The sequence below is a fragment of the Lepisosteus oculatus genome, chromosome 15 (genome assembly GCF_040954835.1).
Source record: "Lepisosteus oculatus isolate fLepOcu1 chromosome 15, fLepOcu1.hap2, whole genome shotgun sequence".
Lineage (NCBI taxonomy): Eukaryota > Metazoa > Chordata > Actinopteri > Semionotiformes > Lepisosteidae > Lepisosteus > Lepisosteus oculatus.
This window is the reverse complement of record NC_090710.1, coordinates 8034468-8053650: the sequence shown is the minus strand read 5'-3', so window position 1 is coordinate 8053650 and position 19183 is coordinate 8034468. Positions and strand designations below refer to the sequence as shown.

Here is a 19183-nt window from a genome sequence, read left to right as displayed (position 1 = left end):
AACACCTTAAATAGCAGGGGGAACCTGCTTCATATTAAGCAAAATTATGCAGTTCAAGACTAAATCTCTAATTAAACTGATGTTAACAAATTAATGGGAACCAATTTTTCTATTTTAAACAATGCATTATTAACCAAAATGAGATTCTAGCCTGTGAATTTCAAAATACAGGAAACGAGAATTCCCTCTAATGAACAAAATAGCTAAAGAGTATATAAAGAGTACGGTTATCCTATTGTGTTCGGATTACCTAGACATAATCTGCAGTACAGTAGGTGTTGTTATTATTGCTTTCCTGCAGCGTCTCTCGGCCTCAGGTTACCCTGGGAAACTGGGGCATTCTCATGAGGATTCACTGTTTTCCAGGGCTTGCCACTCAGACCTTTCATCCGATCCATTCTAAATATTATTATCCCAATTATTCAATTCCCCCTTTTCCTTTATAATGCCAAGGCACCTCTGTTGCGGGGCTTCATCATTATTCCAGTTTTCCTCTTACCTCCTCCCTGGCAGTATGCCTTCTCACAGCCCATGCTCTTCTGTTCCTTCAGGCTGATCTTTCAATGACTTTCTCGGACTGCTCCTCTGCCTTGGTACTTGGACCATACTCAGTTGGCTCCCACATTCCATTGATTGCCTGATCTCATTTATATTGATCTCATTTATATTGATTGCCTGATCTGCTGTCCCGTAATGAGGATTCCTCAGCAATTGCCCTCACTGAAAAAACCTAACACGGATTGTGGCCCCTTTCTCCAAATGCCCTCATCGCTCCTGCCTTCTCAGCTTCGCTTTGGGGCAGCCTTTTTCTTCCAGCACTTCAGGGCTCTTTTCTTCTCTATCACTTTTCTTTTTGGGCTGCTTTGGTCACTTTTTCTATTCCCTTCCTAGCTACCAACCAGCGCCCCAGTGAAGTCTTCACCTCTCTTTCCTAGGGAGCCAGGCATTAGGAATCTGCTCCAAAACCGAATAAGCGACACCGCTGATAGTCTCAGTCTCTGAGGATTCGTTTGTTCCCGGGCTCTGACTAGAAGCCTCCCCAGTGGCTGTACTGAGATGGGGCTCTGGAAGATGAGAGGGGACTACAGGACGGGACACTTTTGTCCCCTGTTCCTAGCGGATGTCTCCCCTGATTGGTTCAAAGGGCACCTGGGTATCCGATGCTGATTGCACCTGAGAGCTTCGGTCGGAGTAATGATCCTGGGAGACTAGGCTGATAGCGTACACCTAGCCTGGTCTCAAGGAGACCCCCTATTAGCACTTCACTTTCCCTCCATCCTGGAGTGCTCGATTCCCAACCAATCTGGTCTCTTTGAGTGTTTCCACCACTCTTCGGTTTCTTGCACTTGGGTCAAGTCTAATCACCACTCCTGCGGCTGCAGTTAGCTGAGTTGTAACATGTTTCTGGTCTGTTTAAAAGAGGTAAACTCTCCCATGAGTCAATATTCTCTTTCTATGATGATGATTCCTCTCTTTCTCTCTTTTACTGTCTTGCTGCATTCGATCCTCTTTTTAGGCCCAGTTCCTATGTATGTGCCATCCCCATGAAGGTTGGTTTAATGGATTTATTAAAAATGCTGTTTTTTGTAAGTTAAAACATAAAGGGCTGTTATAATTAGCATATGAGTGACCTAAGAATTAAGAGCATGTGCAACTTTTATAGCTACAGTATACTGTAAATCTAGTCCTCTATGTGTGCCATTCAAGGAAACTGTGTATTAGCTAGGAAATGTCAAGGATTGTCTGTGTAAATTGACAAAATTGTAGTGTATATGGTGTCAGACATTAGAGGTGACTCCTTTCTGGGTAACCCTCTCACATTTGTCTCTAGGTGGGAATGGAAAATTGCAGTTTTTACACCATCATACCTCACATATCTGTTTTTTGCTTCTGTTTTTATTTGCTTTCTTCATAGTAATTGTACAATACTGGTCTATTTTTATAGTAATAGCAAGTTATATTTGCAGATCATACCTCTTTTTTTGTAGCTCAGTAACAACCACATCTTTAGGTGTTTATTTAGATATTTTAGTTGTTTCTTAAATCACTCCAGTTCATGATAGACCACTGCTCTAAAACTTAGTGGACATCTGGCAGTGAGAAATACATCCAAGGAGGGTATAACAACATGTGATACATTAAAAAAATAATTTATTTTTATATAACAGTTAAATAAAAATACTTGTATTATTGTCTGCGCATATTTGTATTAGAAGGAATAAAGTAAACAAAAATGTATTATGCTTATAATTTTGTTTAGCATCCACCAAAACATAGGTTACTAAACTTGTTTTTATTGTTCCTTGTCATACTGGAATCTATAACAAATAAGTAGTACTAGTTTTTCTGTTTTCTTTTCCAGTTACACCCTCCGAGTAGTTGGCAATGGCATTAAAGCTCAGATGGCCAACCCAGAAGTAAAAGTGAAAGGAACCGATCCTTTAATAAACCAGATCATTGATAAACTGAAACACATCAATCAGGTGAGTGTCACGAACACGGACTGAAATCCGTGTCAGATCTTGTAGAAGACCCTATGCGATGCGGTAAGAGCTAGAGAAAACAGGAGGCGTGGTAAAAGGGAACACACAGGGGTTTATAGTGCACAAAATAATAGTGACAATCCGTGAGACTGTGTACGGGGAAGACAAACCGGCATCCAAATCCAAACGGGTTCAAGGGCAGGTCAAAGCACAGTCCGAGAGTCCATCAACAAGGAATCCATTCTGGGACGCGACAAAGTTAAAATTCCCGGGAGGGGGGAGCACACGGACAAACAACACATGGAGGTCCAAGGGATCCTCCAGACCCTGGGCTCAGGAAGTGGGAGGTGTCGGGGATGAGGCCTATGCCCTCAGAAGATGGTCATAGGGTTTCCTCCTGCTAGGCGGGCCTCGCGACATCTTACCCTAATGATAAGCCCCGAGGACGGGAGGAGCTGGTCTTAAGTAATAACGCTAAAAGGGTACACTTGGAGAGCTTAATCACATGGACAATAATGGGAGCAGTGGAGTGCCCTCTAGGGAGGGATGTCGGGCGTGACAGTGAGCCATTTTATCCACAATATATTAATGCAAGAGCAATTCTTTTGACAATGGGAGATACTGTAAGTAAGGGATAAAATAAGGATGCTCCCTTGTAGTTTGCTTTAAATAGTTTACAGTATATAACCTTATACTGTATAATTCCTCAATCTACTAATCAGACAATGCCTGTTTAAACATCACATTTTCAATTATTACAATGTTGCCATTAGTTTAGTTTTAAAAAAATATGATTTTTCAGAACTCTTAATGTAAATGTTTTGCGTTTTGAACATAACAGCTATCTATGGAAGCTTGTTTCCGCCAGGAAGTTAAAAAAAAACACGCTATGGTACGTATCTCGCAATTGCGACTTAAAAACTCAGAATTATGACTTAAAAACTCAGAATTTGTGCATAAATGTATGCATAAAAGGATTTTTTATATTTGATGAAAGACTGAGATGCTTTATCTGGTGTAGAGAAACGGTTCTCATAGTTGTGAATCCTTATTAGAGAGATGGTGGAGCGGTGGCACTGTGGCTAAGGATCTCTGCCTGTGGAAGGTTGTTGGTTCAAATCCTGTGGCTGACAGATGATTCCTACTCTGTTGGCCCCCTGAGCAAGCTGGGGTATGCGAAAAGACAAATTCCTAATTCAAGAAATTGCATATGGCTAATAAAGTGATCTTATCTTATCTTATTACAGTATATGAAGGGTCTTTTGTTGCATTATTTTCCTATGCTACTATGTCACTTTTGGTTACTGTAAAGTTGGTCCATGAAGGTTTGAAGGAGCAAGTGAGACTATCTTTGGGTACTCTCTAGGTTAAGAGACTCACTGTCTTTATAAATAATTTTTAAATACTAGTTTATGTGTTAATTTATAAGTATGCTTTGTAAGTATTCTTTTTTCTTTTAACTTTGTGCCTCTCAGTATATCAGCGAAACAAAAAAAAGTTATGTGACTCACTTGGTCATTTTTTTTCTGACAATGGGAGGGTTGTCCGATATGTATCAGAGGAATATTTTTACCGTTACATTTATTCAACTATGCCTTTATTTTGTAATACAAATTATTACATCTAATGAATGAAACCATAAAACCACATTGCTATAACAACAGAATTATCGTAGAATTAAGGTATCAAACAGAAGGGTCTGAGTAACAGAAAGAAAAAGCTCCCTCTGGACACATGCAGGATGGAAGCCTATCCATATTTTTCCCCTTGGCTGTGGTGACTCTGAGAGAGAAAAAGAATGTTGTAGAATGTTAAAAACTAGAACATAGAATGCATCTATAAATGACCCCCATTAGATAAATTAAATCACCGGTGGATCACTTTTTTTGTGACTGCTTCATTCCATAACATGCATACCAAGAAGGGATTGTGAACTGAGAGGATGCTACAAAAGTCAGGCTCACCCACTCAAAGAACACACACAGAGCTAGACCATATTGGCAGCTATGTACGATTGTTGTATAACTACATAAAAAGTCCAGTCTTCGGGCTCCATGATTGTTACATCATGAGAGATCACCTGTGAGGATGATGATTTGTTGTTTGTCTGTCCCTCATGATTGCAAATACTGTAGTTGTCTTCTATGAGCCCAAAGGTGACTGATCAGACCAATAAGTAATCAACACAATCTTTGGCAGGTTGAGCAGGTAATTCTCAGGACCACAATATACAGACTTGGTGAGCTATCTTAAAGGTTCCCACATTGCTTTCTCATATTGACACCTTGGAATCACAAAGTGGTGGAATTTTTAGTCAGTACTTTTCCATTTGTTTTTTTTATTCAAGGGCTATAATCTTCAATGAGTTGATTTTGATGGTGCACATCTTCATGTTTGCCTTTCTCATACAGTATCTTTGAAACCCCCTTTTCTGTGTTCCTCTGGTGTGTGTGCCTTGTAAAGTATAAGCCAGGATAAAAGACCCTTCTTTTCAACCTGGATTCTGACATCCACACAGTATGACCAGCCCTGTGGAACATATTATAGATGATCATGGAATGCTCCAGCTTTGGAGAGAACACTTACAGGGGCGGAGCGGTGGCTCTGTGGCTGGAAGGTTGCCGGTTCAAATTCTGCAGTCGGCAGAGGAATCCTACTCCATTGGGCTCCTGAGCAAGGCCCTTAACCCCAACTGCTCCAGGGGTGCCGTACAATGGCAGACCCTGTGCTCTGATCCCAGGCTCTATCCCTGTCTGTGTTTCTCATGGAGAGCAAGCTGGGGTATGTGAAAAGATAATTCCTAATGCAAGAAATACCAACTGTATGTATCAATCCCCTACAGTAAGGTAGGAATGATGATTGCACAATAGACCATCAATCTGGTTGCACTTTTGATTTTGTGATTCTGAAACTCTTGCTTTTTCAAGTGACCAATATCTGCATATGTAGATCTCAGGTGATGCTGGATGTTTTCAAGTATATCAGCCTTCTGTGAAATTTAACTTACAAGATATAGGAAGTGCACTCTTCAGACACTCAAGATCTCCAATTTGCTGACATCTGGGTGTACTATCAAGGCACATACAGAAGCGTTATAAACATACTGAGGTAATTTTAATTTTGGAGCAGAGTTGATAGAGATTAAAAATTTTACTCTCCATTTGGTAATTCAGCTCCTCCAGGAAACATATGTGTGAACCAGTGGAGCATGACACTCAGAAATATTGAAAATAGAATTGTGGCAATGACTCTTGTTTTACTCCTATATGAACTTTAAATGATTCCATTACTGCAGATTACTGCATGACTCATCTTGTTTGTCCATTATGCTGAACATGGCTATTTCCTGTTGCTGGACATTGAATGTAATCTGGACCTCTTTAAGGAGCAGAAATGTACAGTATATAGTTGGCAAGTTTAACTGCAATTAAAAAAAGGTTTTGACACTGTGTTTGAAAAGTATACATTCCCTTTGCTAAGATCACTGGAAGTGGTTGTGATATTTTTTAGATTGAGCTTTTGATGTTTAAGATCCATATTGCCAGTGGGGGGACTGTGGAGGCTTGGAATGCTGCTACTGACACAGGGGCTTCCATCATAGCTGTTTGTCCATATTTTTGGAGTCCTTAGCTAGAAACATGAAGGTGAGTAAGATTGATCGGAATGGGTGACATTGAGTTTTGTGGGGGTTTTGTGGAACAAATGGACACCCGAACAATAGATAATAATATTTTATATATGCTCTCAAAGTTTATATGTTTATCCTTCTCATAATAAATACATTTAATTTCAAAGCAGGTCACTCTTTTAACGTCACCTCTGCTAATAACTGCTGGGGTATCTATTATCTCTTCACAATTATTAATTCAAATAAGGTTAAAAGTTAACAATATCAAATAATAATTTGCTTTGCTTCAGATTCGTATTTAACTTTTAAATTACTAATAGAAAATTATTTAAACTGAGATATTTATCTCACTATTCTCTTTAATATTAGTAAAATAATAGATTGTATTAGTTTTACATTCTAGTTTACATCCAAGGCTAGTATTAAACTCCTTTTTTAGTTATTTTAAAATTTTGCATGAAGGAAGTTCAAAGGGAAACACACCATTGCTGTTTTCAGTTTAAAAATCTTGATCCTTCCCAGGTATTGGAAAATGATAGTCACACCAGTATCTGTCTATACAATATAAAAGTATAGCCGCCTTTAAATTTGGATTTAGAGTAAAAAAACTATTTGGGACCAACTTTGTTTATCATAACCCTATACCAAAGCCTTTCACAAATCAGATAAATTAGGTAAAAGTATTATACAATATTTTAAAAGTAAATAATCTGGCTTTGGCGTTTTTGTTAGAATAATGCCATTGCAAGGGCTTTTTTGTCACTTTAGTTCAATGTAATGCTACAGTAGGTACTAAAACGATCAGCCCAATGTTCTTACGCTTCAATCAATTGCATAATTTGTGTATAGATACAGTATATATAGATTTTTTGTCATTATGTTCCTTTGTTCAGTGTTCAATAATTCATTAAGCTTTCAAAGGTAGAAATTCACAATATTGTGTGGTGCATGACCCCAGACAAAATATGTATTTTACCTGGTCACTTTTTTAAATCTGCTGCTATATGTTTATAATTAAAAGGCATATTTAATTTATTTTCTTTAACATAAATCATGCTGTATGTTTGAATATTATTTTTAAAAATACTTTGTTCTTATTATTTGCTAATGTAAATCCCTCTGCAAATAAGTTCTTGTTGCTTTCTATTACATATAAAATTCTCATTCACTTTTTATGTAAGAAAAAAGTGTCTAAATCCATGACTTTGATAAGAATATAAAGTATTCTCCAACAATTTTATCTAGGCACAGAATGCTAGCAGTAGAATTCTTGTGATTTGTCCTTGATTGCAGAATAAAAGGAGACAGGGAGACTGTACTCTCATTTCCAGAAAATTGAGAGGTCAGGCTTGAATATATACATTTTGAATTAGACGAATACCCATCTTTCTGTTGTGGCGGTGTCCATGTATATTTATATAATTAAATATCACTTCCTTGAGTAATAATGCATTGCTGCCATCTACATTCTTGTGGAGTTTTTAACACTTAAAATTCTAACACTGAGAATAATAGTAATAGTCATATAAATAATTATTGTAAGGTATTCAGTTTTTCATCAATGATACATGAAATATACTGTATATATTCTCTTGCAGGTAACTAAATATTCAAATTTACAGTATGGATTTTGTTCTTAATTCATTTTTAAAGCCCCTCCTGGACTCCTGGCTCATAAATTGAATGGAATGCAATGGACTAAATTGGTACAATATCCTACCACAGTAAACCCTTTTGGGGTGGGGGTGGACTATTAACCACATCTGACAAAAATGTTAAATATTCACAGTTTTCTGGAGTCTCAAGATTTACACTTAGTTGTTGAGCACAATAAAGTGTACATACTGTAAAATATTTTGGGAAGAAAGTTAGCCCACACAAATAAAGTGCAGATTTGGTTTCCTCCTTAATGGAATTAAAACTTTTGCATTTGGCTGTGCTGAGACCTCCATTCTCCATTCTCCTACCCTTCCTCTTCTCTCTCCATTTCTGGTTGAACATCCAAATTATCACACCTACTGTATTGGTCCAGCTTATTTATGTTGTTTTGTCTCTTCCCTTCTCCCACATTCTTCTTTTCTCTGTCTACCTCAGCATCCCCTGGTCACTGACCTCCACTCTGCCCCATAGGCATGAGTACATGGAATCAGTAACACTGGACCCAGTTTTCCTCATTCTCCCCCACACTGTCCATAGCGCTGGTGCCTAGACTGCTACAGTACATTGATGGGTTCCCTCCACCACCTTTCTTTGGGGGTTTCAGCTTGAAATTCACTACTCTCCAGATAAATTCTGCAAGTGACAGCTTTGTTCTGTGTTCGACATCAGGCTTTCCTTCTGGGACAGCAGCTCCTCTGGTTGACAGCAACATCCGTGGCAACCACAGAATTCCAGTCTCAAACTAGTGTCCTCTTTCTTCCTGTCAAGCTACTCTCCCAGTCACCCAGCACCTTCTGCTGCCCACTGCTTCTGCATAACCTGCTTCCCCACAGGTAGCTCTATGTCAACACGGCAACTGGTAAAAATCATAATTATGCAGTGTTGTATCTCACTGATATGTTATAACTTGAAACTAAAAACCCAAGAAGATAACATCCTGCTCATCTGCAAGTGGACCCTACTGTATTTCACCTGTTCGCTGACCCGCACGCTAGCACCTGCAGCATACATGTTTCTGAAGTATCGCATCTGTATGCACTTACACATACAAGTGGAAGTATGTGTCTTTCCTGTTGTGTCATTTGTTATAGGCACGCATTTGGCTAAAACTCCACTTTGTTCCAGCAAAACTGCAGTAGAACTGACTTGCTCTTTGATCAGTGGTTTAAATTTTGCAGCAGTGCTTCTGAGGATTCTCTCTAGGTAACCTTATTTTAACCATATTTTCAGGGTGCTTGGCTGAGGCTGCCAAATTTCCTCAGCCAAGCAAGCTATGCCTTATATACTCTGTATATTTGTCTCTCTCTTGGTTTTATTAGTAACTACTTAACAAATTGTTTTATTTACACTATACTTTTTACACTTTGTACTGTAGCTTCTACATTAAATACAGGAAAAGCAAAATACCTGTAATGTAATATACATTTTATAAACATGCATGGTACTGACAAGAAGGCTGTTAACCACTGTCTCTTTATTGTAGAGAGACAGCAATGTAACACAAGTGAGTTTTGAAAAATGCACACTTTAGCATGCACCAGCAAACAAAATGTAGAACACTAAAATTTAAATCTAACACTTATGTTTTACAATATTTATACATGTAACAAGTTGTTCTATTTTCAGTTTATATAAATTACTCTTTTTTTTCCAATCAGTTTGCTGCATACTTCAACTGTTCTTCTTGCACCTCTCACCTCTTTCTTATTTTTAGGTTTTGAGCTGGAGTGTGAATATCTTCTCTTTACCTTACTTACTTATTCTCTTTATCCCTTACTTACCTTCTTAAGTTTTACTCACCATAACTGAGGGATGGTTTAAAAATTTAGTGATTAGCTAGCACAAATAAAATAAAAACTTCAGCAAATGCCATGACAATTGTATACATCCAACAGCATCTGGTAGAGGTAGAATTATAAATCTCTCAAGAATGGATACTATCAAAGATTCATCCATCCATTTTCTAGACACTGTCCAATACAGGGGCATGGGGAAACCGGGGCCGTTCCCAGCAAGATACAAAAGGCAACAGGCGCAAGACACAATATCCTGGTTGGGATGCCAGTACATCACAGGGCATACACAAACATGCACACGCTCACACCAGCACCAATTTTTCCAGAAGCCAGTTAACCGACAGTATCTCTTTGGACTATTGGAGGACACCAGAGGACCCAGAGGAAACCCATGCAAACACAAGGAGAACATATGAACTCCACATACTGTAGATAGCACTCAGCAATTGAACTGCTGCAATATTAACCTCCGCTTCACCATGCTGCCCTTGCTATCAGAGATGTGCACTGGTTTCTAAATCATCATTTTATTGTGAAAAGTGCAAAAAGGTTTTCCACAGTTTAAACATTTAAACAGTTTGTTTGTAAACACTTAATGTGCTTTTCTGCATAGACTTATGTACAGGCATACACAAGCTGACAAAATGTCAATATTATTATGCCAATATTGTAACAATAATAATAACAACAACAAAAACAACAATAATAATAATTATACAATTCCTTACACTTATATAGCACTTTTCTGGACACACCATTCAAAGTGCTTTACAGATAATGGGGACTCCCCTCCAACACCACCAATGTGCTGCCCCACCTACAGTAGATAATGGCCATAGCAGGCTAGTATGCTCACCACACATCAGCTATCAGTGGTTAGGGGATCTATTCATAGATGGGGATAATTAGAAGGCCATGATTTGGTAAAAGCCAATGGGAAATTTGGCCAGGGACGCCGAGGTAACACCCCTACTCTTTTCGAGAAACACCCTGGGATATTTAATGACCACAGAGAGTCAGGACCTCGGTTTTACCTCTCATCTGAAGGACGGCACCTTTTTACAGTATTAGGCCCTTATCACTATACTGTGGCATATGGACCCACACTGACTGCAGGGTATGCACTCCCAACTACAGTAACAACACTTCCAGCAGCAACCTTAGTTTTTCCCAGGAGATCTTCCATTCAGGTACTGACCAACCTCACACCTGCTTAGTTTCAGTGGGTTGCCAGCTGTGAGTTGCAGGGTGATAATAATATTATTTATGCAATATAAGTGCTTGAATATGTAATAAAACATACATATGAAACACATTAAACATAGTTTTATGCTTTCCTGAGAGGTTTGAATTATTTTGTGATGGTGGAATAGTTCTGGGAGAATGCTTGCCTTTACATGTGATATTGAGCAATTCAGTACAAAGAGTTGGCTTTAATTTACATGTGAAAACATTTGTTGAAGTAGGGTATTATGTTAAAATGCAACAATTATAGGAAAGAGAGAAATGAGACAAGTGAAAATTGTTGCAGCAATCTATATATGATCTGCTGTATCTTTTTTGCATTTCAGTAATTACAGATGGCACCTGGCCCCATAATCCCCAGACACTTTGAAGAAGAACAGGATTTTAAAGTTGCCCTGAAACCAAACTAAATTAATGTGTAAATTGAGCTCTAAATCTTCACTAAATTGATATTTCTTAATTACCACATGGAACCTTACATTACCACAGACTTTAATGTTAAAAATACAAAATGTATATGGAGTATATGTAGTATTTATTTTCAGTTTTACAATAATCTGTTTTTTTAAAAGTTGTGACTTGTCTTGAATAAGGACATACAGTAAGTAGTACAAAGAAAAACAACAAAAACAATACAATTGTATAACAAAAGAAAGACAGAGACTATAGGCAGTGTGCAAAAACAACAACAGGCGATGTGCAAAACAACAAAAAGGTAACATCAGATGTGCAAAAACATGCATCAACAGAATGAAATAAAGGGATAGAAATTATGGGGAGTGGGCTTTTGACATGTATGGTAGAATTTAGATTTTCAATGTGTGTTTAGGTTTTTGGTAAGAAAGAAGGCACTGTGAGGTTCAGATCATAGGTGAGAGGTGAGGTGAGAGTGAGAGAGGCTGGGAGTTTAATAGTTTGATTGTGTGGGGGTAAAAACTGTTTCTGAGTCTGGTAGTCCGGACCCGAATGCTCCGGTACAGTTTTCCAGATGGTAGCGAATCATACAGTCTGTAGCTGGGGTGTTTGGGGTCTTTGATGATACTTAGAGCTTTCCTCAAGCACTGCCTATCATAAATGTCCTGTATAGATGGGAGGGCATCACTGTAGTGATGGACTGGGCAGTTTTCACCACCCGCTGTAGGGCTTTGCGGTCAGCAGTACTGCAGTTGCCATACCACAACTGGTATGCAGCTTGTCGGTGTGCTTTCTGTAGTGCATCTGTAAAAGTTAGTGAGGATCTGGGGACATATTTTAGCCTTCTTCAACCGTCTTAGGAAGTACAGGCGCAGTTGCGCTTTCTTGATCAGACAGGTGGTGATGAGAGACAATGTGAAGTCCTCGGTGATATGGACGCCAAGGAATTTAAAGTTATTGACCCTTTCCACTTCAGTCCCGTTGATGTGGATAGGGGCATGTCCGGTTTGCAGTTTCCTAAAATCAACGATCAGCTCCTTGGTTTTGCTGATGTTGAGGGTGAGGTTTAGACTACCAATTTAACGTATTAATCTGTAAAAAAAACAGTGAACATCTGATTACTTATTTAAACAGCAGTCTGTGCAAATTAGGACAACAGTAAGAAGAACATGTAAATTTCATAATTTAAGTAAGAATGGCTGCAATGTGTAGATTCAGATAAAACTCAAATATTTTTTTGATTTTTTTTTTAACATTGATGTACAATTTTTGTATTGTCAGTATTACAGCATAGTCATTAAGTGCTTTAGTAGTAACGATTTAGTAAAGATTACTGCTCAATTTACATTTTTATTTCACTTTCAGGCAACATTAAAATCATGTTCAGTCTACAAGACGTCAAATGTAAAAAAGCATTTGGAGGAGGAAACAGAGGTGTAGCCTCTTTCCACTTACATCTAGCCACCTGACAATCATTGTTGGTGGACTGGTCAGGTGACAGCAAATAGCAGATCATCCTATACTGTAAGTCTTCGGGGGGATATAGTGGGAACAAGATAATCTTTTCTCTTGTACAATGCATCTGCTGTGCCACAATACTGCAGCTGATCCATAGGATTGCAAAGATGATTTTTTTTTTATTTCATCCACATTATATATATGCAATTGTTTCTTATTAAAGGACAAGCAATTACTGGCATCTGTCAAGAGTGGCTTTGAGACTTACTTGTGGCATTCTGCATTGATGCAGAATTGGGGTTCGGCCAGAGTTTTAGAGCATATAAAAATGTTTTTTTTTTTATTTGCGCAGGTTGCAGTTTTCAAATTAAGGAAAGTGCAGTAAAAAGTGAGAATAGTAGGCTATTTTACATAAAGGGTTATGAGAGTCACAGTAAGGTACCCAAACACATTGGTAAAGCTGAATATCTCTTGTTTTCAAGAAATTGGTAGTTGTGATACTCAGTTCAGTTAGCTACTACCAACAATATGGGCTAGATGATCTGAATGGCTGAATTTAATTTGTAATCTTTCTTTTGTTCTTAATGTATTAATGAAAGCACTAAAGCATTACAAAGGATGATATACCCGTACAATTATTTAGAACAGTTACAGTTTAAGTAGGTACAGTAGCTGCGTCAGCATGTGTAGGCTGTAAAGGAACATTGCCTCTTTTCAGCATGGAATAAACCTTTACTTGTTCCTTTAGAACAGTTATTCTTTCCTGTGATTTCTGTCATGTTCCATTTCTAATGCCCTTCTAAAATAAGAATTTTCATTTTCATTTATTGTTGGGAATACCTGTATGTGTGTGGATGAACAGTATATATAAACAAAGTAGATAAGTGGGAACTGTATCAACAAACCAAAGGTGCAGTTAACACAGAATATAAATAAACATTTGTCTAAAATAATTTCATATTTTTTGTAGAAATATTTGGTTTTAATTTGAAAAATATTATAGATAATAAAACATGCAAATTCTTGAAGTTTAGATACGCTGATATAACAGGCTTTTGATTCAGTCGTGATGTGATGATTTGAAGGAGTGGATGGGGAGGAGTACTGCAAGTGTTGATTCAGAACTTTTGTTAGGGTATGGATTTCCATTTTTTGCCATTGTTCACTTGTTAAAGTAGAAATGGCCCTGTTAGAACCAAGATTAAAGGGGCTTTGAATTATACCAGCTACATTGCATCACTGTGAAGTGATAGAAATGCCAGTACTCATCTTGCATAGCAAATCAATGGCACAGCTGAAGTGCTTCCAGGTCTTTATTGAAATGAGAAGAATTGATTTGTCAGTTCTTTGGATTTACATATAAATGAAGACTGAGGATATTCATTTTGAGCTAGTTTTTTCTCCCCTTGCCTACCTGTTTTGCACTTCATTTCAGGGATTTTTCAAAAGGAATGCTTTTTTGTGTGTTTTTTTCTTAGTTTTCATTGATCTATAAATTGTGAATGATTTCATTAGTGATTTTATTTCCATGATCTTTTTTCTTTATTTTATACTGGCATAATTAACACAATAAATAATTTTGATGATGGAACAAGACGATAACATAGATAATATCTGTATGGAATCTACCAATACGAGTTAGGGGTATGTCTACACAAATATTTACAATAAAAAAGTAATATATATTCCTAAAAATGCAACAAAATGATAATCAGTTCTACTGATGTAAATGTAAAGACATAATTTGTTACAGTCTCTCTCTCATATACTGTATATATTCATGAACACATGACATTTTGGGAACAGTTCTGTGTTGCTACTACCCTGAACAAATCCTAGAATGTAGTTCAGCAACACCAACACCATATCATTGGTAATATCCACAGATAACATAACTGAGGTTGTGTAAGTTCAACATCAATACATCAAGGTCATTTTATGAAGGTGCAGACATTATGTCATCCCTCCCCCAATGCTACGTGACTGAAAGATGAATTTAAAAATGCCATGTGTCCTTGGGTGTATATACTCTATGAGAGAGAGACTGGAACAAATTATTTCTTTACATTTAGAAATCAAAAGGTGTAGATGGATTATTTCTTAATGTTTAGAACCGAAAAGGCAAACAAACACCTTTTATTCAAGTGTTAATCTGTTTAAGCATGACGTTCAAGTTTCCCTGTTCATTATTTGCCAGCTGTAAAATAAATCATGCACCACTGTGAACAGCATCAGTTTTACAGTGGTTCATTGAGTCTAACAGTCAATGTTTGGAGTCTATTGGCCCTAAGAGGTTCAAGGATTTCTGTCTGAGGCTGAAGTTAAAAGTCAGCTAAAAAGGCTTGGTATTATCGAAGCTTGCCAGAAACATAAGATCTTATTTTTGTTTTGAATAGTTGCATTGAAGCAATTATTTTCAAGTCTCTAGTGGCCTTAGTTCTATAATGACAGTAATGCTATCAGATTCCAGATTAATCTATTGCCAAAACAGGAGATAATAATTTATTTTTTAATTGATAGCCTTTAAATGGGTTGATTATTGGTTACCATAGAATTACAAATATATGAACACATATAACTACAAGCATTAGGATTAAAGAACATTATTAAGATTGCAAAAAAGGAAATAGAAGTGTTGGTGTCTTATGTGGACTATTTTATTAAGTTCACTGTTCATATTTAAAATCATATATGGTGTTCTAATAATTACATTTGAAAGGTGCTTTTAATACTACCCCCACAATAAAAAGAAAATCATTCTCAGCACACATGCTGTTGTAAAGTCTATATGCTTAATCAGACCCAGCTTGGTTCTGACCTAAATTGTCTGCCAATTGTTTTAGATGATTGTCCTCAATGGTTCAATTTTTGTCAGATGCTTCCTAAGTAAGCTACTTGGTATGTCATCTGGGAATAAGGAGTGATTTAACGTAGGCCTGTTTGTTATCTGCTGACTAGCAAAGAGGTTTGGCAGGCCTTGGTCAATGAGGTTCTACTGCCAAACACCTGCTGTTCCCACCAGAGGTCACTGTGGACTGAGATAACAACTGTGCCGCTGCTGTCATTTACAATTCATTTTACCCAGGTTGAGAAAATCAGTGAAATTCTTGGGCTTAATGTAAACAATGAGCATGAGGAACCACTTTCTTGTTCCTACTTCTATTAAAGACAAAATAGACTGCCAGAAAAAGCTGGATTGCACTGGCAAACACAGCAGTGTGGCCGATGTTAATGGACTGAAAGTTTGACAGATACTTGACTTATTAGACACAGGAAGACAATTCCATGGATACTATGGGGATCATAATCTCAATTGTAGCATGAAGAGCATGATTCCTGTTTAGACAGAACTCAGTGGGTATTGGACATTTTACAAACATCAATGGCACTGGAATCTTTGTTTGACAAAAAGCAATCTTCTGGATAATACAAAAGCAGGGTTCCTAATGGAGTGACCTCTACCATCAGAAACAAAGTACATGCAAACACAGACATCCTCACAAATGCAAATGTTTCAAACTAACACACTGTGCTTACAATACTCATTTGGGTCATTTCACATGACAGCTTTGATGATGGAGGTTAGCTCGTCAAGGGTAAACTGGCACCTAATCTAACCTTTTCCCTAAAGGATGAATACTGATCACAGTGCCTAAAGGTAAATGATGGAGAAGGTCTGTCTCATCAGCAGAGTGGCCCTTTACAAATTTGGTGAAGTCAAAATGCCCGTTATGGTTACACAAGTGTAGAGACACACCTATAGAGTTATTGTGAGAATATGCATATATGAAAAAAATATTGTTAAATGCAGGTATTAAAAATGGGTAAATGAAAGACTCCAAGTATATTGATAACAAAGGGATTCCACAAAGAAGTGGAGCTTGAGTAAATCTGGACAAGTGTGGTTGCCTATAATTATGGCTATCTTGGCTGCAAGAGTAGACCCCCATGACTTTGAAAGAGGGGTGATTGTTGGGGTGCAATTGACAGGAGCTTCAGTCACAAAGACAGCTCAACATGCTGATGGTTCACATTTCATAGTGAAGACAAGTGCAGAGTATCACTGCAGATAGCAACAACATCAACTACAGATATCAAATAGAAAACACTGAGCTACAGTACTTATTAAAAGTCATAATGAAGCCGATAAATTTTGCATAATTGTGACTGTTAATGTTCATTGTACTGTTTTTGAGTTCTTTGTGCAGTCCAGTTTTGTTCCCTACTGTTTTTTGGATTTATGTTATACACTGTCGACTGTATCCATCTTCCGGAGTTCTTTTGTCTTCATATTTTCTGGATTGCATTCCATCTTAATTTTTTTTTTCCTGTTGACTGAAATTTGGGAGACACAGTGTGTGAAGTTTGTATGTTCTCCCTGTGTTAACGTGGGTTTCCCCCAGGTGTTCTAGTTTCTTCCTACTGTCCAAAGACATACAGGTAGATTAATTGGCTTCTGGGAAATCTGGCTCTGGTGTGAGTGTGTCTTTGTCTGTGTGTGTCCTGGGATAGGCTGGCATCTTGCCCAGGGAGTATCCTGCCTTGCACCTGTTGATTTCTGAGATAAGCTCCAGCTCCCCCACAACCTTGAACTGGATAAAGCAGATAGAAAATGGATAGATAATTGAAATTTTAAAGTAAAAATTCAATTAGTTCTTGTTATTTGTTTTCATCTGTTTTTGTTCCATGTTAGGTCTTCAGTTAATGCATGTTTTTTTTTTTTAATGAAGCATGCTGAAAGTGAATTTAAATGTGTTGCTGTTGAACTTTCCTGTAATTAATGATACAGGTTTCAGGGCTGTCATGTTATCATACCTGTGTTTTTTTCTGTTCTTTGATTATTTCACCCAGCAGCCATATCACCCTACAACTCACAAATGGCAACCCACTGAAGCTAAGCAATTATATTATTATTAATATAATTATTATTATTTCCAATATTGCTTAAATAAATATTTTTACTTGTGACCACACAATCTCACTTTTCCTATTCTCTGAGAAAATCACATCAAGATGAAATATCAATTGTTAAATTAGATAATAAGAACCTAATCCAAGCTGAATCTTTATTATAAAAGTGTTAAGGATTATCATTACTGTAATTGAATTATATTTTTATATTTCCCACACGGCCCAACTGTTGGGAATGTATATCTAATTTGTTTTCTTGCCAATAGGGAAACCTGTGGTCTTTGTTTTGTGTTGAATCAAATTTGAGACGTAATAATACCCATTCAGTTTTCACATTTTCTTGCTTTAAAGCTTGCAGTCATGACAGTTCAAAAAGCAGTATTCATTATATACAATCAACAAAGAAAAAAATTAAAGATGTAAATAGATAATTAAAATCAAAGAAAAATGTAAAAGTCATGATTGAATAAATACTCATATCCTTCACTGTGGCCAACGTTAATTGATTTAGGTCCACAAAATTACCCAAACAAGCCACGCAATTAGTTCAGTGCCCTCTGTGTGCAATAATAATAATTTATAATAATAATTGCTCAGACTTATATAGCGCTTTTGTGGACACTCCACTCAAAGCGCTTTACAGGTAATGGGGACTCCCTTCCACCACCACCAATGTGCAGCATCCACCTGGATGATGCGACGGCACCCATAGTGTGCCAGAACGCTCACTACACATCAGCTATCAGTGGGGAGGAGAGCAGAGTAATGAAGCCAATTCATAGATGGGGATTATTAGGAGGCCATGATTGGTAAGGGCCAATGGGAAATTTGGCCAGGACGCCGGGGTTACACCTCTACTCTTTTCGAGAATCACCCTGGGATTTTTAATGACCACAGAGAGTCGGGATCTGGGTTTTACATCTCATCTGAAGGACAGCGCCTGTTTACAGTATAGTGTCCCCGTCACTGTACTGGGGCATTAGGACCCACATGGACCGCAGGGTGAGCGCCCCCTGCTGGCCCCACTAACACCTCTTAGTGGTTCACAATATTTCTCCTTACCCTTATTTTACCCTTAGAAGTCTTCAATCTGAGCATACAGGTTTTGAATAAGATATTGTCACAAATATCGGAGTATGAAAATGGCAAGTATCAGGAACTGACCAATCGGATAAATCAATAAGTAAAAAATAATCATAATTCCCAACTTGTAAAGATTTTACTAAAATATACCTGAACAATTGGAATAGTTCGAGGCATTTGAGTTAATGGTTCTCTCATGCAGCTTTGACGAAAAGAGTAATAATTCAGCCACATTTAGTTAAATAAATACTTATTAGCAGTGACAATACACAGACTAAACTACACACAACAGAACCATAGAATACAAACTCTTATATAAAATGCCCACAAAGCCCAAAAATAAGATAAATTGCCTTCTAAACTAGATAGAATACAACCTGGAGTTAAATCTCTCTCTCTGCAAACCCAAATGCCACCAAATGAATGGGCACCTATCTCCCTATTCTAATAATGTACCCACAAACCAAGAGAGGCTGTTTTTTTTAATCAAGGGATTCTCTACGCAG

At 37.5% G+C, this 19183-nt stretch overlaps 1 protein-coding gene across 3 annotated transcripts in view; it reads left to right on the top strand.

Moving 5' to 3' along the window:
• The window catches only part of gpc5a (glypican 5a), a 320984-nt gene that overhangs the window by 123027 nt on the left and 178774 nt on the right, over positions 1-19183 (top strand). For all 3 annotated transcript variants that reach the window (XM_069178958.1, XM_015363661.2, XM_015363662.2), the window contains one exon: positions 2363-2483. In XM_069178958.1, the coding sequence (XP_069035059.1) occupies positions 2363-2483 (121 nt within the window). The remainder of the gene's footprint in view (positions 1-2362; positions 2484-19183) is intronic.